The sequence below is a fragment of the Topomyia yanbarensis genome, chromosome 3 (assembly GCF_030247195.1).
Source record: "Topomyia yanbarensis strain Yona2022 chromosome 3, ASM3024719v1, whole genome shotgun sequence".
In the NCBI taxonomy this organism is placed as follows: Eukaryota; Metazoa; Arthropoda; class Insecta; order Diptera; family Culicidae; genus Topomyia; species Topomyia yanbarensis.
This window is the reverse complement of record NC_080672.1, coordinates 374,647,024-374,670,233: the sequence shown is the minus strand read 5'-3', so window position 1 is coordinate 374,670,233 and position 23,210 is coordinate 374,647,024. Positions and strand designations below refer to the sequence as shown.

General features: G+C 41.4%; 1 protein-coding gene across 1 annotated transcript in view; it reads left to right on the top strand.

The window, feature by feature from the left end:
• Positions 1-16,552, top strand: part of LOC131688247 (uncharacterized) — a 44,377-nt gene extending 27,825 nt beyond the window's left edge. Inside the window, exon 13 of the mRNA XM_058972436.1 lies at positions 16,063-16,552. Within this exon, the coding sequence (XP_058828419.1) occupies positions 16,063-16,361 (299 nt within the window). The 3' untranslated portion in view covers positions 16,362-16,552. The remainder of the gene's footprint in view (positions 1-16,062) is intronic.
• Positions 16,553-23,210: the final 6,658 nt, after the last annotated feature.

Below are 23,210 nucleotides of genomic sequence, written 5' to 3'. Positions count from 1 at the left end.
AAATTTTACGGAAAAAATCGAATTTTTTTTTGCTGATTTTTGTATGGAAAAAGTCAAAAACATGATAAAGTAAGCTTACCCTATTCATAGGGTTCTAGAGTGCCACGCACCAAACCTTCTTAGCTTTATTGTGCATAGTTTACAGAGTTAAAAAAGTGCCTGTTCGTGCATTTTGGTTTGCACCTTTCATTCTTATACGTAGTTGAAGTTGGTGTAAAAAAATGTAAAAATCTTCAATAACTTTGAAACAAATAAGTATTTTTATATACAGCCTTCGATAAGATTATGTAGTTTTGATACCTACACATTTGTGTTATACATAGTTTGCACGAAAAGTCACAATGAAAAAAGTTATATTAAAAAAACTAGATTTAAAGTGGTTGTCATAGAAAACGCTTTTTAAATCGATAACCTTTACTCCTACAAGCTCAAGTTCTTCAACAAAATTCTTCACTATGAGCATTCCTAAAACTTTGTCGAAGACACCAACTTTCTATCTCGCCAGTATAAAAAGTTATTTTTTTTTAGTTCGATCATAGTAAGCCATGCCTAATTTCAATTGTTATCAGATTGTGGGGAATATTTATACGAACAATTCCTCCAAAGACACCCTGTGAATATATTCGATGGTTTGGCCTCTAGTGAATTAAGTTCACGTTTTTGGCGTTTCCGACCACTGTGCGCTCTCCTCTTGCTAAATTACGTGTGCGCTGGTTATGCTGCTCATACACCGGGCAAAATTTGCATTGAATTTCCATAAAAACGACTTATGACTTTCGGACATAAGGATTTAAAATGGATTTCATAAGTTTGTCTTATAATTTGAAGGGGAAACTTTCCAAATCCATCTCTTACTATTTTCATAAGACAGTCTTAAGAAATTTATGATAATGTCCGAATGAACGCCGTAGGTGCCCATTTATGAAAATTGCTGACATTTATAAGTACAAAACATGGTAGAAAAAGTGATTTTCATAAAACAGTCTTATGAAATTCATCACAATGTTCGAATGAATGCCATAAGTGTTTTATTTATGTCTACTATTGTGCATTTATATAAAAACAATGTTCTAACATGACTGACATTTCTCGAGCATTTTCGATAGAGTGAAAAAATCAACTGTCAAAATAAACCTTGAGAAGAAATTCGGGACAAATGAACCCCCAAGTATAGATCCCATTAGAAGATTGAGGAGAAAACTCTCTTACTAAATATTAAAATTTATACATAATGAGCATCGTTTCATCGCTATTTTCCGGAAAACTGGATTTAGACAATAAGGTTCATAACTGAATGATTATGTTTACTACTTCTAAACTGATTTCGATAATTATACGCGTCGCGATAAATACGCGCCAGGCACTAATTATATGCACAGTTTATTTCAAAGTTCAAATCAATGATAATCGGATTTCTTCAACAAAAGTCATAACTTAAACTGCAAACTGATTTAATCCACTCAGTAATTTATTGAATAAATTGAACAATTATTCGAAATTTTGTTTCAATTTCTGTAAAAACCTCGGTTATTTTGCTACAAAACGGAACTAAAATGCACTGGCCAAAACTATTAGTTCCTGGTTAGACTTCTATGCCACTACTGAATTCATAAGATGCAATTATGAACTTTTCACAAAAGTGACGTTCATGAAAAATTAAATATAATTTTATAGAATCAATAACAGATCTCATACGGGTTTCATAAAAAACGTATGAAATTCTTTAACGCATATATTGGAGCAAAGTGATAAGACTGTGTTATGAAATACATAATTTGAACTTCCATGGAGTGCATGAATAAAGATAAATGTCTTCATAAGCCTGCCAATGACATTCAAAAGCGTTTGATGGCATCGTCAGAAGGCTGGTTCATATGCCGAGACTTATGAAATTCTCAGGTGCTTTTTCCTCGGTGTAGATAACAGCTATGCGACGAGGCGGTTTGTGTTTGTTTTCGGTTGATGTGGAAGGGGGCTGTCGTGAAAAGAATAGAAAGACGTCGCTGTTGTGCTATCTTATGACAAGCGCCATTTAGCACATTTCGAGAAAAATGATTTTTAAAGTGTGTTATTGAATATCTTGAAACTTATAAATCAATATCAATTCTTCAAAAGGGCTAATGAGATTTTTATAAACAAACTTATTTCGCTCATTACTCCGCTGTCGAGTCGAATTTCATGAAAGATACACATGAATCAACATCTTTACCCTTGGTAGAATCAATTTCAAATGTCTTCTGGGTTGAAAATATAACAAATTAAGAGAAATCAGCAAAACAAAAGTTTGTTTACAAATCTTATTGGCCCTATTCTAATGTTGATATGGAAATGATATAAACAATTCAAAGAAGACAATTGATGCTTCCATCTTTTCTGTATTCATTTTTCCATTATTACGAGATCGGTTGACTATATTGCGAGTATATAGTAAAAATATAAACAAAAGTCACACTCACACGTGTCATTTTGTTAACAAAATTTGTTTGGCGTGTCATAATCGTGCATGGAAAATTTTCCATAGAAAAAAGCAACAATTTTTAACTTTTATCTCTGGCCTCAATTGGCCTATAAAGAATCGGTGAGATGCATTTTGAAGGAAATTAGTCAGGGAATCTTGAAAAAATAGTTATTTTTGGTTACAGTGTTGCCAAATATGCTATATTTCCAGTTTTAAACTAAAACTGCATTTTTCTCGCAATTAGTGTATTTTTGTTTGGAAAATTATTATGCCTTGTGTTGTGATAGTTTTACATAAAAAATCATATTATGCCTCACGATAATTTGGGCTAATCTTCAGACACAGTCATTTGAAGCAAAAAATTGAAAATTTCTCAGCATGTTCCTCGCTATATCTCAGTAGCCAAGCAGAATGTCAAAATTATGAAAACGCCACCTTGTAGATATTTTTAGGCAAGTAATGTGGCATATCTAACTCAGTTTACCCTAAAATTGCGTTTGTCATAAGATAGCACAACAGCGACGAAGTGACGAACCACGGTGAATGACAGACGTCCGTAATAAGTTTTTGTGGGACAGATTCCGCCACTAGAGAAAAGTTTCAGTGCACGCGTCCCACTGAGACGTCCAAAAAATTGTTGCAAAATCGTTCAACACGGGTCCAACGAAGGCCTTTCGTTGAACGGTTATTTGGACGTTGTCCAAATTGGTCCAACGAACGTCCTTCATTGGACGATTTTGAAACCAACCGTTCTTAGAGGGATGCGACGACAAGCTACCCAGTAAAGCTCAGCCGGAATTGAACTAGAATTCTGGCTAGTTCCAGTTCGTACACGGGCTCCAGTGACACAACCGATTCTAACTAGGTTGTGTCACTGGAGCCGGAATACGAACTGGAACCAGCTAGAATTCCGGTTCATTTCCGGCTGAGCTTAACTGGGTAAGACCGCCGGAAAGCTCCGGCCTGTGGTTCGGGCACAGTGTATAGTGTGGTGTTGGGTTACCGGAAAAAGAAGCTAAGCGACAAGGAGTCACTCGCTTCCCTGGCTAAGTATAAAGGACCCAGAAGACGCCTTTCCGCGCTCGCTGTGAAGGATCAGCCGAACGAGCCCAGCTCTCCTCCACAGCCAAACGTCAAAGAGACCAAAGCAGGTCGGCCAAAGGTGTCACCTGGGAAGTACACTGCGGTGACTTCTGGGATCTCTCGCGGGGAACGAGTAGATCCGACGATAATTCCCCATCGTCGCTAGGGAGTTTCCAACAAAGGAGCAAAGCTCACCCCCCCCCCCCTAGCTAACAGTCAAGGACGGAGCAGCCAACAAAACCCGAAAGAGAAAGCGGTCATTGCTGTCCCGGCCGGTCGAAAGGAGCCTGCTTTGACGGTATCCAGCGAGCACCAGCAGCTGTTAACAGTAGATAGAGTAGGTGAATAAACGGTAAAAGTAATTTATTTGTATTTATTTATTTGTAGCCCCTCCCGAAACAAAATCCTGGCTACGGGCCTGACACAGACATTGTCCCAAATCGTCGAACTGTGTATAAGACTCTCCGGTTCTCGGAAAATATCTTAAAATTTTGAGCGAATTATATACATTTCTTTAATAAGAAATGTAAAAACCTATTATTCCCGCTCTTGTATATCGTATTGTAATTCTAGTCTTAAGATAGCCGTAAAATTCTACCTCAATAAAAAAAATAACTCAACATTGTATCTTCCTCGTTTTAAATATACGCATCCCAACTGTTCAACGTAGCTGATTCCTGGAAAATACTTTGTTATTTAGAATTTACTTCGTAACAAGAAGTTACGAGAGTTGATTATTACGTAAAATGAAGGCTTCGTGAATGGATGTTACATTGTACCTAAACCATTGTTTTACTTAACACTTTCATCTTTAACGAAAATAATACAGTTTAACCAAAAGTATAATTATTGACCACACTGATTATAATCAGATCTTCGATTAAACAGCACGTGCTAGGTACTGTTCAACATCTAGTATCAGTTGCAAGCATGGCTTGCCGGTTGAAACACTCGTTGCTGCTGCTGTCAGCACTTAGCTCGCTACAAGCTTTGCCAAGTGGTGGAAAATCTGAGTACATTCCGCCATTATTCGAATATGACAATTACGAGCAGTGTCGCCAACGATCGCCGTCAGGAGTGTATTGCTTCATCAAATCGGTCATCGAGCAGGACGTAGATCCGATCGTGAGTCAACCTTTTGCTGGGAGTGTGTTACGTCTGTGCTAACCGTATGTTGCATCCTTAGAACTCAACGCGCATCGTGACCGGTTATCGGGAAAATGTTCTGGAGCGAGGTGTTTGCATCGCCGAGTGTGAACTGGAACTTGCGAGTCTGAATGGCACGGAACGTCGCCGGTTGTTCCATCCTAAATTTGACATTCCCTACATGGTGAGTGCATAAGTGTGAAATGTGAAACAAATGCTTTGCAGCGTACCGTGCACCTTATTCCGCTCACCCAAGAAAAAATTTCTTTGAATCATTTCACATAGAATAGAGAAATTTAAAACATAAATTAATTATATACATGGGTTGATTATTCGAAGAGGGTTTTATATAAATAATGAAGACAAGTTTGATCTTCAGAATAGAATGTTTGAAACTGCGCGGCATTGTGCGTGGTCACAATCTGAATTTCACAGAGAATTTCTATAAAACATGATCGTTTCTTTATTGAAATTGAAAAATAGCGATGCGAAAGTGTTGAACATGTACTCAACTACTTACCGTAAACATGCGAAATGGATACAAAACTAAAACAATGTAATGAAACGTTTCTCACGACCACGCAATCTCAACAGAATCTGAATGCAGAAATATACGTTTCAACTCGTATCAAATTGAAAAACATTATTTTCAATCGAACCATTGATTGGATTTTTTATTAGTGAAGAGTGAACAGGGGCTTGGCTCAATCCGGACCTACTAAAGGTTTATGAGCTTTAGAAATGAACTGTGTCAACCAATTTGCAAGAATTATTTTTTCCTAAAAGTCGCTATCAATTGCGCACATTTTTATTATACTATATGTATTATATATTATATTATATATTATTATTTGATTTTGATCTTTTACTATTTTGTGTTTAAACGTTTCGGCACAAAATACATCTAAAGTCCCAATTACCCCAACCATGGTCCAAATCTGAATACCCATTTCTTATTATTTTATTTTATTTCAATTAATTTTCAGTTGTGAAATGAATGGAAAGTTTGCATCGATATGTAAATGTTTATAGTATTGATTTTTTTTTTACTTTTTTAAAAGTAGGGAAAAGCCCCTTTGAGTGAAACTTTATTTGAATCTCTTCTCAAAAGGACATAGAAAACTTACTTATCTTTTCAAAATTGCATAAATATAATAAATTTTGAATCTATTTTAGCTTACTCGGTTAAAGAAAAACCATAACGAGGCTGTACTTCTTTCCAACTGTCTTGATTGTATAATTTTCATGATAAGTAATTCATCGTCAGTTATCCATTGTGTACCTGTAAAAATATTAGAATATATGGAGTATCAAAGTTTGATATTAGATTTTAAAAGGAAATCAAATATGATTTTGAAGATAACAAAGTCTCTATTATTTAATACATCTCTTACAGAATGAAAAATTTGTCTCCCTGTAGCAGAAAGAGAAGAGAGGAAATGCTGTCTTGTTTCAAAGAATGTTCTCTAATAAAATCCTGGGGCAGGGCATGTGGAAACATGTTTTCTTTTTCCTTTTCATTAGCGTTTCGAGTAAAGCCAAGTAAATTTTCCAATTCGTTGGATATTTCGTGTAAACTTTGACCTTTCGGCAACTATTTCGAGACAGCCTTGAATGGTCTATCTGTCTTGAAATCATATGAACAAAATGTATATAACTTCTCCATGATATACGTTTGTGACTAACTACCCCATCTACTGTAACTCGACATTCTCCTCTTCGACTAATCGGTAGTGGCTTTCACGTCCGGAAGGATCGTCGAAAGACTTTGAAGTCGAAGGTCATCACTGTTATCGGCGGAACTTCACATTCGGATAAAACATCGAATGAGTTGCTACAATCAATCGGATTTTCGGGTGGAGATGGGTAACATTTTCGTTTCTCTCTAATGTTTTGCACACGGCCTTCCTGGAAGTACCCAGTCTGTAACCCGTCAGGGTAACAATTTAGCACTGTGTGGAAATATACCCTTTTTCCTTTCTCATATAGAAAGGTTATGCAATCACTCTAAAAATCGTCAACCTAATCCCGACCCGGAGAACCGAATGTCATATGCCATTCGACTCAGTTCGTTGCGATCGTAAAATGTCTGTGTATTTTTTTTTACAAAGGAGAAGACGTTTACGTCCTAACGCAGTACACGTGCTATTGGTAGCTGTCCAAGCTACCACACGGTGTGTATTGGGGGAGTGTCGGGCTTGAATGGTGATGCTGCCATTAATACCGACTAAACTACCTCTCGGTATTACTTCTGGGGGGATGGCTGTACTTAATGTACTCATTCACTCTCACTCACGCGTTCATACGTCCTGTGTGAGGCTTACTTGGGTGCTCTCTCTATCGCACCTTGATTCACTCTCAAACACTCCCCATGAGGCTGACTTTTGTGCTCACCTTTTTCGTTCCTTGCGAGGCTGACTTGTGTGCTCACCTTACTCATTCCTTGTTAGGCTTACTTTTGTGCTCGCCCCACCCATACCATGTGAGGCTGACTTGGGTGCTCACCCTATCACCTGGTTCACTCTCGATCGTGCCACTCTATTATACCTCTGTCACTCCCCCTGGCATCCCATGTGGAACATTTTTCTTAGGCCCCGCTTCTGTGCTCACCTTTTTCATTCCTTGCTAGGCTTACTTTTGTGCTAGCCTCTGCCATACCATGTGAGGTTGACTTTTGTGCTCACCCTTAACATACCGTGTGAGACTGACTTGGATGCTCACCCTTTCACTCCTCTGCCACGCCACGAGGCATCGATAGCTAAATCCCAACATACTACGCTACGACCCTCCCATCTTGGCATGAGGCAGTCCACTTATATGCCTATACACTCACTCTTCTGTCTTGCTTCGGGGTGGCTGGGTTTACCCCTTATGCGGTTGCCATTCGCTGCGCCAAACCTGCCTCGGCATGAACAGACCATTCACTCCCTTTTTTGCGCTTGGCCTTTTTTTGCTCCAGCTAACCAATCACTAGTTAGCCGTGCCCGTCGTCTGTTGCTCGGTTCGCCAGATTACCTGTAGCCTACTGGCAATCTGGGTGGTAGCAGCCGAGACTGCGTTCCACTTCTCCACCGATTGACACATCCGCTGAATAAGGGTATCAGGGGTTGTGTCCCAATCACAGACGTCAAGCATTGCTCTTCTTTCGACGTCGAACCGAGGACATACGAACAGTATGTGTTCGGCAGTTTCGTCTACACCTGGGCAGTCCGGGCAGGCTGGGACCTCCGCGTGCCCGAACCTGTGGAGGTACTGTCGGAAACAGCCATGGCCTGACAGGAATTGTGTCAGGTGGAAGTGAACTTCCCCATGGGGTCTTCCCACCCAGCTCGATATGCTAGGTATCAACCGGTGGGTCCACCTACCTTTCGAGGAGTTGTCCCACTCACGCTGCCATCTGGCGACCGAGATCACCCTGGTGCGCTCGCGGGCTCCCCTATTTCCACGTAGCTCGAAACACTCCTCATCTTCCCGAATGACCAGCCCGACTGTCATCATGCTCGCTATCACGCAGGATGCATCGTGTGATACCGTGCGGTAGGCAGATATCACTCTGAGGCACATCACGCGGTATGTGCTCACCAGTTTCTTTAGGTAACTGGTTACCCTCAGTGCTTTTGACCATGACGGGCCGCCGTACCTGAGGATAGATACGGCAACGCCTGCCAGTAACCTACGTCTACTGGTGCACACCTTTGAGCTGTTGGACATCATCCTCGATAGAGCCGCAACAGCAGTCGACGCTCGCTTTCATGTATATTCGACGTGGCTGCCGAAGGTCAGCTTGTCGTCTATAATGACTCCGAGAGACTTCAGACTCCGCTGTGAAGTGATCGCGACTTCTCCCACATGGATAACTGCATGTTGTGCCGATTTGCGGTTGTTGACGATAACTACCTCCGTCTTATGATGAGCGAGCTCCAAGCCTCTCGCGCTCATCCATTCCTCCACCGTGTTGATCGCGTGTTCTGCAGTTAGTTCTACTTCAGAGATTGACTCCCCGTAGACCTCCATGGTTACGTCGTCGGCAAAGCCTACGATCTTGATCCCAGGAGGCAACTTCAGTCTCAGAACCCCGTCATAGATGAGGTTCCATAGCACCGGGACTAAGATCGAGCCCTGCAGGACTCCGGCGGTAATCGGAACCCTTTTCTGACCGGCATCGGTCTCGTATAGCAGTACGCGGTTCTGGAAGTAACTTTCCAGGATCCGGTACAGACCCACCGGTAGGCTAAGCCGGTGTAACGAGAGCGCGATGGCATCCCAGCTTGCGCTGTTGAATGCGTTCTTCACGTCAAGTGTCACTAACGCACAGTATCGCGTTGGATCGCTATCTCGGCAGTCTTTATCACTGAGTTGAGAGCGTCCACTGTGGACTTACCCTTCCGAAAGCCAAACTGGTTGCTTGACAGGCCGTCCGTACCTTCTGCGTACGGGGTAAGCCTGTTGAGGATAATCCTCTCAAGCAACTTGCCAGTCGTGTCGATCAGACAGATTGGTCAGTACGCCGATGGGTCGCCTGGCGACTTCCCGGGCTTCGGCAACAGCACCAATTTCTGCCTTTTCCATCTATCGGGGAAACGGCACTCGTCAAGGCATCTCTGCATAGCTAGCCTGAACATGTTCGGGTTCGCTATGATCGCTGACTTGAGAGCGCTGTTTGGAACTCCATCCGGCCCTGGAGCTTTGTTCATTGCTAGGGATTTAGCCACTGCGAGTAGTTCTTCATTCGTCACCGGAGCCACCATTTCGGCCGTGCCCGCACTGTCTCGTAGTGCAGGTGGCCAGGGGCTTGTGGCTCGAGACGGGAAGAGTACTTCGATAATCGTCGCCAACCGGTCCGAAGACCGTTCTGGGGGTGAAGAGCCCCCTTTGGCCATCACGATCCTGTAGGCGTCACCCCACGGATTCGCCTTGTTAAGGGCCAATTTCGCAGCTCGAAATACTTCACGGCGGTTCTCTCTTGCATCCTCGGTGCGGGCTCTTTGCATCCTACGTCTAGCTCTGAGGTAGGCTGATCGTAGAGCTGCAATCTCGGCACTCCACCAGTATACCGGGCATCTGCCGTTTCTTGGCAGGGTATTTCTCGGCATAGTGGCGTCGCACGCGCGTGGTTGATCAGCTACCAGCGCATCCCCGCTTAGACTGTCGGTATTCGCCTCCAGTCCCAGGGCCGCGGTGAAAGCTTCGCTATCGAAGTGACTGTACTTCCACCCGCGTACCTGACAGGGATCTCCCGCCCTCGGATGCTGCATACCATAGTTGATCCTAAAGCGAATTGATAAATGATCGCTATGGGTGTAGCCTTCGTCCACCCTCCATTCCATGCCTGGAACCAGACTCGGGCTGGCAAATTTTACGTCAATCCACGCCTCCACCCCGTTTCTACGGAATGTACTAGCGGAGCCATTATTAGCTAGCACAGTATCGAGTTTCGCAAGCGCCTCCATTAGCGCTTGGCCTCTGCTATTTGTACAGCGGCTGCCGTACTCCACTGCCCAAGCGTTAAAGTCTCCCGCTTGACTACCGGTTTCCGGCCCACTAGGTCTGACGAGAGCCTGTCGATCATCTGGTTGAACTGTTCTATGGGCCACCTTGGTGAAGCGTAGCAGCTGCAATACAACACACCATTGATCTTGGCAATCGCAACACCCTCGGCGGAGGAGTTTATTGCCTCTTGAACCGGGAACCGTCCTGTTGTACAGATTGCCACCATTCCAGACCCGTCCGACACCCAATTGCCGTTGCCGGCAGGGATGTTGCACGGGTCTGATAGGAGGGCGACATCTGTCCTCGACTCCGAGACCGACTGCCAGAGCAGCTGTTGGGCTGCTGCACAATGGTTATGATTTAGCTGTGTAACGTTCACGGCTTCTTCTTATTTGCCACACCGAAGGGACACGAAGGTCCGCCCATAGCATGATTGCGGGCTTGCTTCTTAGCGGTGCAGATAAGGCACTTGTGCGCCTTAGTGCAACCCCGCTCCTTATGCCCCTCCTCGCCGCAGCGACGACATACTTTGCTCCTGTCTATGCCCTTACACTCGTAGGATTTATGGCCGGACCCAAGGCACCGATAGCACCTATCCACTGAAGGCGGCTGGGGTATGCTAATTGGGCATACCGACCAGCAGATCTTCAGATTACCTTTCACGGTAACCTTTTTGGCATCTGCCTTCAGTAGCCTGAGGTAGGCTACTTGGGTGCCGGAGGGTCCCCCTCTAAAACGCACAGAGGCCCGCTCGATTGCTACGTGGCATTGCTCCTTGACGGCTGCGACGACATCGTCTGCAGTCGTGAACTCGTGCAGATGCTTGCACTGGAGAGTCATTTCCGCCCCTAACGACCTGACCTGGGCGCCTACCGGTTGGACCTCTTGGGCCAAGGCCTTATACACCATACTAGATTGTGCGCCTCGCTTCAGCACCAGAAGCATTTCTCCTGTGTTGGTGCGTCTCACGCTGCGCACGTCTTGCCTGAGGGCCGAGAAGCTTTCGGCCGCCCTCATCGGCTTTAGGACGTCGGCGTATTTGTCCTTGTCGGTTTTTAACCACAAGGTCTCGCCTCTGTCCTTGGCCTTCTTCGCGGGCCGCGGTACCTCCGGTGTCGGTGCCGGCTTCTTCTTGGTAACCAGCGTCCAGGGGTTTATCCCCTTTTGCCCCGGTTGCACCGAGTTGCTGGTACCTTCTCTCTGCCCAGCGGAGGCATTCTCGCCCGGTTCACCTCGACCAAACGGCGTTTGGCCGTGACAGTTACACGCCGTGTGGTGTTGGTTTTTTCACCCTCGCCTGGTGACCTCCTAGGGCGCTTAGCGTTCGACTCCGTCTTGAGCTTGCCCTTGCCTTTGCCCTTCGAGGGGAACTCAGCCGCCGCTTCGAGCGACATGGCTGCTCCATAGAAGGGGCAGGGGATCCCTGTCTGAGTACCTATGTCGGCCTTCTCTCTTCCCTCCCTCTTGGAGGCCACATCCTCTGTCGGACTTCTCCCGACATTCCACCCTCTTGGCGTAAGCCTGCTGTTCCTGTCTTGCGACATGAACAGCCTTCCGGAGCATTAGCAGGCTCTGTTTCAGCTCCTTGCTAATATTTTGTTTCGCGCTAGTGAACTCGATTATTGCATCGAGCTGCTCCACCACTTTGCGCATCGCGGATAGTAGCCCGTCCAGCGCGTTGGTAGGGCTATTTTCTACCACTACTGGGGGGTCACTGGTGCTATCGAATGCAGCACTCGTCGCTCCACTACTCTCCCCACGGGGGGAGACCTCGCCAAACCACCTCTAGCAAAGGGGTTCAGCACCTCCGTTTGTTTATTGTTTTTATTTTTATTCACTTCACTCATGTTTATACCCACGAGTTGCGCGAGAAAGAAAGGTCCGTCACGCCAGAGCTCCGCAGTAACGTGGTAAGGGACGCGTACTGTGGGGGTTGCCCAGGTACCCCACAGGCTCCGTTAACGATCGAGCATCTTTTTCACCCCCTCGATCACTCATCCCTCGGCACGGGTCGCTTCACGCCTTGGAATTGGGGTTATGACCTATTTTGCTTTACGTGGTGACCGCGGCCCAGATCATCACAACCATCCTCCTTTACCAGGGCTTTGGACCTGTAGCTCTGGTTCTCAATAGTTCCAGGTATACCCAAAACTCGGCCGTAATACCTTTACGGTAATAAGAAAAAATTGCTCTAATAGCAAGACATTTCATGCTAAAACGGTGCCAACAAAAAATTCCCCAAACAGCCATACCAACACATTCAAATCTTCTCTGCGTCGTACTCATGTTTCATCAATTCTTATTCAATAAATATTAAAGCGTCGGATTGTCTGGAAGTGTGTAGCACTTCGCTTGTCATTGTATTGCGCTTCAAGCGGAGTAAACACAATGGGGATAAAGACGAGGTTTGATTTTTCTACACGACACATTCCGTATTTGAAGATCGGCTCACACTCGGCTAGCTTCAAAGCACAGTAAGAAAAAAACGACTCAGAATAGTGGTGGGGTACTTCGGCCGGTGTTAAATTGAAATTTGTTTTCTATCACGGACGTTAACAGCAAGATGGCAACTGCACAAAACATGAACAGTCCTTCCTGTCATTTACGGGAAGCAAGACCTATGGTTTGGATCCACGTGTCCGAACCGAGGGTCCGGATCCAGACAATTGTCTGGATCTAAGCACCAAGTCTGGGCCTGGTTCAGGTCCGGACTTGGAAAGGGGATGAGTTAGATCCAGGTACTGGTCCGGATCCGGTTACTGGTCCAGATCCGGGAACTGGTCCGGATCTAGGTACTGGTCCGGATCCGGGAGGTTCGGATTTGGAAACTGGTCTGGATCCGAGAACTGGTCCGGATCGGGAACTGTGTCGGATCTGGCAACAAGGCCGGATCCGAAAACTGCCTAACATTTTTTTTTCGCTATCCAACCTACCCAGTAAAAAAATCTGTAATTCGGGCTGGTTTCTGCCAATATTGGGGTAGATTCCAGCCTGAATTTGGTTGGATATCCGCCAGGATTCCGGTTGGTTTGACTTGGTACTAATACTATCTTAGAAATCGACCGAATTATTCTACATGCGAACAGAGCCGAGGTTGACACAAACTGAAAAAGTGTTTGATTGTGTGATGCACATACATGAACAGCAACCGAAATTCTTCATTCCACCGTTTACTACCTTTGCGGGAATATGAGTTTAATACCACAATGCGCAATTGCATGGTCTGTTACCGAAAAGACAATAGAATCTTACCCAAAAGTAATAGAAACATACTCGTCGGATTTTGGGTGTACGTATGTTATTACAGACATGCTACTATTGAGATCCGTCATTCGCTAGCGGAGTTAATGTATGTATGTGTGTGTGCGTATGTGTGTATGTGTGTATGTGGAAAAAATGTCACCTATGTTTCTCAGACATGCCTGAACCGATTTCCACAAACTTAGTCTCAAATGCAAGGTACAACCTTCCCATCGGCTGCTATTGAATTTTTTATTGATTGGACTACCGGTTCCAGAGTTACGAGTTGAAGAGTGCGTCCACACAGCAAATGCCCGTATAAACCAATATGAAAAATTCTCAAAGGGAGGAGTAAGGGAAAATTTCAAAATCGAATTTGTATTTTTGATGCCAAATGACTTTAAAATGCATGGCGTTTGAGTCGTTTTACTTCATTCTTAACAACTTATAATAAATACTCTAATGAATTTCATTTCAACTTCCTAATGTATCATTGTACTTTCAGTACACGCTGTCAACATTATGGAAAGATGCCATTCAGCCTTCGATTCGTCGTTACGAACAGCTTACGAACATATGTCTAAACAACAGACTGGAGCAGAAATACGACATGTTGGCCTACTCAGAGATAGAATACTGTACCGATAACGAATTACCGGAGAGTCCCGTTTTGGGTGGCTATTGAAAAATTTGATTCACGATATATACCTATTGTATTTTTATTTCTTTCAGACTGGTGGAAAGCACTATTCGCCATATGCTTTCTCTCCTTATTCGGTGCAGTTTTGGTCGGAAACGCCATTGACGTCTTCGGGAATGATCGGTTAAGAAGTATTTTGTGTACTTTTCATAATGTTAATAACCAACTGTTGATGGATACTAATTTACAGAACATCTCTTCGTATCCTCTTTTTCCATACAACGGAACCTGTCAAAACTGCTGCAGAATCCGAAAACCAATCTGTCCTGCGATTTTGCGTACATCGAAGGACTGCGTGTATTGGCCAGTTTCCTGGTTTTATTTATGCATTGCATCGTATCATTTGCGATGTTACCGATATCGAATCCGTTTTATTTGGAACGGGTTTTGTTTGGTCCAGTTACACAAACTTTCAAAAGTCCCTTAATACCGATTGTGAGACTTTTTCTGACCGTTTCTGGATTACTGCTAACGGTTCATGTTCTGGAAGATGTCCGTACAAATAGTCCGCAACTCACCGGCATCGGTTACTTCTGGACTAAACTCATACATCGCATGATCCGGTTACTTCCGACGTATTATTTCTTTTTGCTGTACGCAATGGTGGCTGATTGGATCCCTGGCCGGGATATTGGGATTGTTGGTTTCAGAGTACTAACCACGGAACGATTGCTGTGCAGAAGGTACGGTTGGTCCAACTGGCTGTTGGTGAACAATCTTCCATTCGTGCATGGCCAATGCATGGGGCATGGGTGGTACGTGGCTACTGATTTACAGCTGTTTATAGGAGGATTGATCACTTTGGCAATTCTCTGGAAATGGCCTCGTGGAACGAAACCTGTTTTGTGGTCGCTGGCAGGTATATCAGCACTCCTCGTTTTCTGTTTAGTGTATGTCGGTGGCGTTGAACCACTACTTGCTGATCGAATCAGGTAAGTTATGTCGGTACAAAAAACTGCACTAATATTAAACTGTGTGACTACAAGAAAACTGAGACCTGCCAACTATATTAAATTCTAGTGAAATTCAGTACCTATTGATATCTCAGCGTTACTTCAGGGAAGTGTATCAACCAAGTTACACAAATATGGGGTGTTTCGTTGCTGGTTTAATCGTAGGTTTTCTGTACCACAACGTCAAACACAATGGATTGAATCTCGAACAATCCAAGGTAGAAATATATTTAATGCTATTTATGTATTGATTAATGCAACCATCGTCATTGTTTCAGATTTACAAAACACTCAGAGTAATCAGCCCTCCACTGCTTGTAGCAACCCTGTCCGGGACGCTTATATTCTATTATTACGAAATAAGCCCTCGAACTGCGTGGGCGGCTAATTTCGCCGTAAGCTTCGCATACTGTCCAGTACTCGCTTTCTGTGTCTGTGTTGTTAAAGGATTTCATCGGCCCGCAGGTAGCTACGGTCAATTAGTTTGAACGCACTTCTGAGGTAGTGTGTTATTAAGATAAGCAATTTCATTTCAAGTTCTCAGAGTTCCATGAAAATTCTAGAAAATGCTATTGAAGACACGTTTTTTTTCGCTTTTTTGCCCAACTCAACGTAGAATAGAACCACAGACTAACAGACATAACACTCAAAAACAAAGCTTCGCCCGCTTTAACGGTCATTTTAAGTATATTTGTAGTTGGGACTGTGGCCACATTTGAAATTATGGCGCCACTGATATATGAACAAGCATATGGGGGATAGACCACTAGTGAAAAATTGTTCCCAAACCTGAGGGGTAACCCACCAGTAAATAAGTGTTTGGGACTGTGAATAAAAGGTGGAGCTAGTGTTCTGGGAAAATTGTCGGATCGATGTTTTTTAAGGGAATTCCCTCATAGTGTTATGTCTGTTAGTCTGTGATAGAACTATATATAGAAAATTCTCACAGATCATCTAAATTGAATTTCATTTCCTCTTATCATAACTACCAGGATATTTCCGACAACTACTCAGCTCCAAACCAATGACCGTACTTGGAAAACTGTCGTACAGTACCTACATGCTACATCCGACGCTACTAAGAATGTTGGGCATCAGTGATTTTGCGCCACCCTTTCCGATGGAGTGGACAGTAGGATTATTTTTCGCAATGTGGATAGCAGTCATCGTTGGATCGTATCTCTGTGCAGCAGTTGTGTACTTCAGCCTGGAACAACCGATGACTTTGATGCTGAGAAGTGTCTACGATCGATGGAGTGAGCGAACGAAACGGAAGTGTAAAGTGGGTTAGTACATGAATGTACTAACAAAGCTCGGAAAGTTTGAAATTAATTTGAAAAATTGCTTGTGTTTTGTTTAGACGTTTATTTATTAACATTATTATTTATTAAGAAACCAAGATGGTTATTCACCTATTTTTGAAAATAATATACAATTCATGAAAGATAAAAAATTAAAGGGTTCTGTACAGGACACAACCACTGTGACATTGAAAATGCAACTTTTTCAAGAGCGTGCGTGTCTTCAGTAAAAGGTTACGGCACATGCTAGTTTACTCCCCAGTTTCATATGTTAGAATTTGTTATACATCCTTCCCGTAAACATAATTTATTATTTGCCCTCCGACAGTTGTGAAATTATAAATTCTAATACAACACCATGCTCTCTGCTATGCTTTTAATTTAATCGATTATTTCAATTAATCAATTATCTCTTAGCATTAATCGATTTCATTTAGTAACTTTGTGAAATATAATCGATACACTCTAGCGCTCTACTGAAGGTAAGCCCACGCTCTATAAATTGAATAATTGGTTTTGCAACGAAATATGAAGTATTATTTTCCAATTAAACTTTCCATGATTCATTTTTTTTCATTAAACGTTTATTTGACACGGCATTTGCAAAAGCTTTTTTGCGCCGTGGTCTCTTTTTTACATATCTTATGAAACTGTCACCTTATAGTAAAAATTCACTTCCTAATACCAAAGTTCTAGTTTGGAAATTTTCAGTTTTATATCATTCAAACTGTCACAAATGAAATGAAGCAACAAAGAAAATGGCAGCGTGTATCAGTTTTAATGTTTGAAATAATAAAACAAAACGCAAGGTGGTTGTTTCCGTTCCAGTTTTGTTTTGAACCCCATATATAAAATACTACGCTGCTTAATATGCCCTACGGAATTTAAACAACATAAAATACTAGTACTTGCAAATCTTGGAAAAAACTAATCGATGGTTCCTTTGAGTCAGATGGCTTAGTTTCAGGTTGAATACCAAAGATCGCTTTAGTTTAACCTTTTTAAACCAAAAATCAATTCTGAAACTGCTCTAATATAAACCCCACCAACATCTTCAACACACCCCCGCATTTCAGTAGACGCAAACCCAATTAAGTTTGCCGGTGCTTTAAACATACAGCAGCATGCCAGATGCCTTAGTGCCAAAAATGCATCACGTGTGTGTCAATAGGCTCAGTACCCTACATACATACCAACTACCAACAACATTTGGCGTTTCGTTAACCGAACGCGCACACAATCATAAAAATAAACTTATCTGTCCCATTTGTCCCGGTCCCAAAGCAAACACTCAAGCGGCATACTAACGCGTCGCACCCTGCAGTGTTTGGACCAAAGGCCATCCTACCCACCCACTTTGCTAATCATCGTGTATACGCGACTCGAACTTATCGCACCCGTTTCTTTACTGTGTGCAATTGCGCAGTGTATCATGTGCTCTTCATCGTGCTGCGCGAGTTGAAACTTTGCATACACGAATGAGTTCGTCTATGCAAAATTTGCTATGTCCCACTTATCGCATCGTCCGGACATTATTGTCCAGGTCCTGCTCGTGCATAAATCGAGCAAAGACTGATGCAAACGTACACGCGATACCTCTATAAATAGCCTTCCGTATCTGATTGAGTTGCTTAGGCGCTCCCTATTAACGGCTCTGCCCGGGATAGATTGACTGATGTATGGGGGTTTTCGCGTTTTTCGAGATCTATTCATTTTTGCTTGTTTTTCAATAATGTGCTATTTAAATACAAAAACAATATATCAATAAAAAATAATTTCAGTTAATTCTGAATTGTTTGGTAGTAAACAGACGGAAATCTGTTCAAAAATGACAAAGTTATTAGCGTTCAAAGTAGTGACGCTAAAATGTGACATCGTTTGATTTTAGATTTTAGAATGACACCCTGCCCCAGATAGTGCAGTAAGACATTTTCAATGTCAAAACAAAAAAGAAATAACCGAATATTATGACTGCCGTCTATTCTGGGCACACTGCTTTCCACTTATCGAATTAATTTTCTTTCTTGGTGATGAGCAATGGTCAGGTTTACCCTCTGTCGCCTGCTGATTATTCCGTCTGCCTTCTTCCTCGCTCGTGTTTGCGTTCATATCGTCGTCGCTGGAGTAGCTTTGGTTTTCGCTGCTAGAAGCTTGGTGCCTTTTCTGTTTACGAGTGACTTTGTTATAGCCGTCTTCTTTCTGGCTTATTTCTTCCCTAGGTATGTTGACTATTAGCTTGGGGATACCCTGGAATAATGTTTGTTCTGCATTTATTTATTGGCCGGCTGTCTGTATGGTGTATCAGTAGATGTTGAAGGCTGTTTGGTGGTATTGGTTGTTGTAGATGAGTTTTTTAGGTTTCTTTGGCGTATGACTTACCGTAGTGCTGTGTGCCGTCTGGTTACAGAACTAACACGTGGGCACCTGACCAGGGTGTGTGTGTATAGGGTTCTTTGTAGTTTGCACCTTGAGATGATCAGCTCTCGAAAGTTTCGCATTCGCACCCTCCGAACAGCGAACCCGAATGCCAGGGAAAAAGTTTATCAAAGTTTCGTTTGTGACGGTTTCCACTTCTCCAAACTTCGACATAAATCTCTAAATACAATCCGTGCTGGTACGAAGTGCCAAATCATGTAGACGAATTTCCGTCATATCAATATCCGTATACACGAGGATCTTAGTTTTAAAGTTTTCATATTCGACGTCGTGTTGCAAGTTGTTCTTCGTAACGAAGCTTTCTGCCTCGACAAAGGAATTAAACGTTATTAGTACTACTTGTTATGTATGATGTAGCTGTATGTGTGAAACATCCTTAAGAACAAGTTCCATTTTCACTTTGATCAACTGTTTCGCCGAAAACAGTTCACCGTAAGCTGCAAGATGACAATCGTCCGGAAAGAAATGCTAGTAAGATCCCACTATTTCGAAACAGTAACCTTCGAACAAGAAGGCAATTTACTCTGCAACATAGTTGATAGGCCAGTTCGGAAGCAACCAAAAAAGAGTTTTTATTTTTTATGTTTGATTATAGAGGTTTTAACATTAGGGCCATTCGCCTCTTTTCGGGTTAGAGAGAAAAAAAAGAGATGGAAAAATTCCAACCCAATGTGCGTGGTTGACAATCGAACCCAGGTGAGCTGCGTACAAGGCAATCGTTTACCAACTACACTATGCCCGCCTCTCAAGAAAAAAAGAAAATTTATACCCTTTGAAATTACAAATGCTTTCTTCCGATGCTCAATACCGCGTTAGGCGTCCAAAGGGAAAGGAATTTTAAGCCAGTGCGCACGTAAAAAACGGTAAAATACGTAGACGGGAAACGTTATGGTTTAAGGCTGCTTTTCGTGGAATGGCGTAGGTATTTTATGCATATTCACTAAATTTTATTTCGAGCCGTGTGAAAACGAATTCGGCATTTACCGACCTGAGACCCAATTCATAATTAAATTTAGAGTTCATAGTACGAGTAGGAAAAGGTGGTAAAGCCAATTTGCTTTCGGCCTTCGTGGAAGCAGAAGTCAAAGTTGGCGTGGGGTACATTTGCACCCCAGTGTGCGGTTGCCGTTAGTGTTTCGTTCTGTCAGTGGAAATGTGACTTGTGACAATACCAGTTTAAATACTAGTTGTTTTATGACGTAAGTAACTTAAGTTAATTTAATTTTGATATGGAAAAAATGTTCTCATTAACGCTGATTTGTACTTTTTTATTTTTTAGAGTTTCTCAAACTAATGGATTGCACACAGTAAATACTGTAATAGTAACGATGTATTACTGGTCAGAAATACAGTAATGTTTCGATTATATCACGGTCGGTCTGTATTTTAGCGTGATATATTTGAAGCGTGATATATTCAAAACAAAACAAAAAATTACATTCAAGCAATAATCCAAGTAAGCTCAGATGCCAAATTTCACATCATTTGGACAATTTTAGACCCCCGCCCACTTCGCTTGAAATTTTTTGAAATTGGTACTATGGGAAAATATGGAGGAAAAATACATTAAATGCAATAACTTTTGAAGTAGCAATTAGAAAATTAAAATTTATACCTTTTTTGGAAGGAAATAATCTTAGTATTTGAATAAAGATATATTTGTTTCTAGAAAAATACGGGAAAGTGGGGAACTGGGCCATTTTGGCCCCAAAATCCCCTATTTTTAATGATTTTTCTGCTCCGTGATGCAAATCATACATATTTTGTAGTTTTTCTAATGTGAAAAAATCTCAGAAATCGAACGGAACCCTTTTGAATAGTCCGAATACGAATACGAGAAGTTGGGGTTAAATGGCCTTTTGTCATTCATATTAAACTTCATCATTTTATCGTGAATATATCTCTATTATTCTTTATTCAATTTTCATAAACTATACCTTGTTGAACGTGGAAAATCCTTAGGATTATAACAAAAATAGATTCGTTACCGGTAAAATTCAGGAACATCAAATTATCCGACATATAGTGTCGATATCACATTTTTATCATAAAATCGAACATATTAACTCCATTTAACAACAAAATTTTTTATTTAATTTACTACTTTTAGTGTAAAATATGCTTAGGGATCACATGAGAAAAGTTTCATTCCTGGAAAAATAGGGGAAGTTGAGGTATTAGGACAAATAATGAAAAAAAAAGATTTGTAGAGTAAATATCAAAAAGTTTGATGTTTCTGAATTTTACCTTTAACGTTTTTATTTTTGTTTTATTCCTCAGAATTTTACACGTTCAATAAGTTACATTTTATGAAAATTGATTGAAGAATAATAGAGATATATGCATGAGAAAATGATAAAATTTAATATGACTGACAAAAAGCCCTATAACCCCAACTTCTCGTATTCTAACTAAAGTCAAAAGGGTTCCGTTCGATTTCTGAGATTTTTTCACATTAGAAAAACTACAAAATATGTATGATTTGCACCACGGAGCAGAAAAATCATTAAAAATAGGGGATTTTTGGGCCAAAATGACCCAGTACCCCACTTTCCCGTATTTTTCTAGAAACAAATATATCTTTATTCAAATAATAAAATTATTTCCTTTCAAAAGAGGTATAAATTGTAATTTTCTGATTGCTACTTCAAAAGTTATTGCATTTAATGTATTTTTCCTCCATATTTTCCCATAGTACCAATTTCAAAAAATTTCAAGCGAAGTGGGCGGGGGTCTAAAATTGTCCGAATGATGTGAAATTTGGCATCTGAGCTTACTTTGACATTTGTCACAATATGAGAGGGGGGGCCTTTGAGAATTCAAAAAAAAAATTTTTTTGCAATGCCCTACTGCATACCTACCATATCTTGCGTATCTTGTTTTTCTCATTATTTTGTTAGATTTTTCTGCGGATAACTAACAATTGGGCGAATAAAAAAGAAGTCTATTTTTTACCCGCTGCACCAGACGCCCCCTTAAGAACACGGCAAATAAGTTACGAAGAAATTAAAACAAAAATTGGAATCAGCCGAAAGATATTTCGGCAATCCTAGTCATTGCAACAACGTTTTTGGAAAAACAAGACTTTAAGAAGATTAAGAGATTCACGTTTAAAGCTTCGCGCCACGCCCTCCGCCCACAGTGAACAGCGCCATAACTTTGCGTCTACTGCTTAGACCTCTATAAAAATTTCAGATATATTTTTAAGAATCTATACTTCATGATAAAAGAATAAAAAGTTCGACTTTTTGACCGACCTCATCATATATAAACCCTTATCGCAATAGTCCGAAACCCAATAATAGGCTCATTACCCTACATGTAAATAAGCAAATCAATTGTAAAAATATCATAAAAGTGCCAGGACACAACATGTGGCTTAATTGGATCAAAACGTAGTGTGCCTTGTCTGTTTTTCAAAAAGCGTGATATAATCGAGATAAAACCGTGATATAATCGAGGGTGATATAAACGAGTATTGATATAAACGCATAGTGATATAATCGAAACATTACTGTATTTCAAATTTCACCCCATTTCGTGCTATTTTCCAAAACCCGATTTGTCATCTTTCATTCTTCCACATAATTGCACTTTATTAAAATCTAAAAATTTCATTTTATACCGTTGTTGGACCATTCTTTCAGCTTTTAAATTCATTTTTTTTAAATTGGTCGAAAATTTTCAAAGTTATGGTAATTTTTGTGAGAAAAGTCAAAACAACGTTTTTTTTTGTTCATGCCAATTTATGTATCATTGATTCAATAGATTCCGTACTTTCACGTACACAGCTATTTTCGCAATTAAGAAAACGAAGAAATTGATATAGGTATTATACATTTCATTTGTTTGCATTTTTACCTGCGAAAATTGCGATCAAACGCGTGGTGTACGTTCTAAGGTGGAAAAGTAAGTGTAACGTTCCAGGGTTAATATACTTGCAAGCCAAATTCATTGTCCAACGTTCGAATGTGCAAAAGTACCTTAATTAAGAAATAAATACCCTTTAACAGGATGACGATCAGAAACATCTCACTATTACTGCTTTCACCGATTCCTGTTGAAAATTCAAATAATTATTCGACAAAGAATTTTTCGCAATATGCAAACATGTGGTGTCAATTTCGGGGAAATGACGTATTTTTTTAGAAGGTTCGGTAATGTTTTTTTTGCTAAACTATCGATTAGTATTTTACTGGATAATGTTTACGTACCGAAAAAGTGAAAGCGATGATAAGTTCCGTGAAAAATATTGCGGATTTCAACAATTTTATGCGTAAAACTACCGAATTTCGATGAAAAATGAAAACTCTTCCTCGATTTTTTCTTTGTATAATGTTACTGTTCATAGAGAACTAAAGGTATTCTATTAACATCAGTCAGCTTAAGCACAAAAATAACCA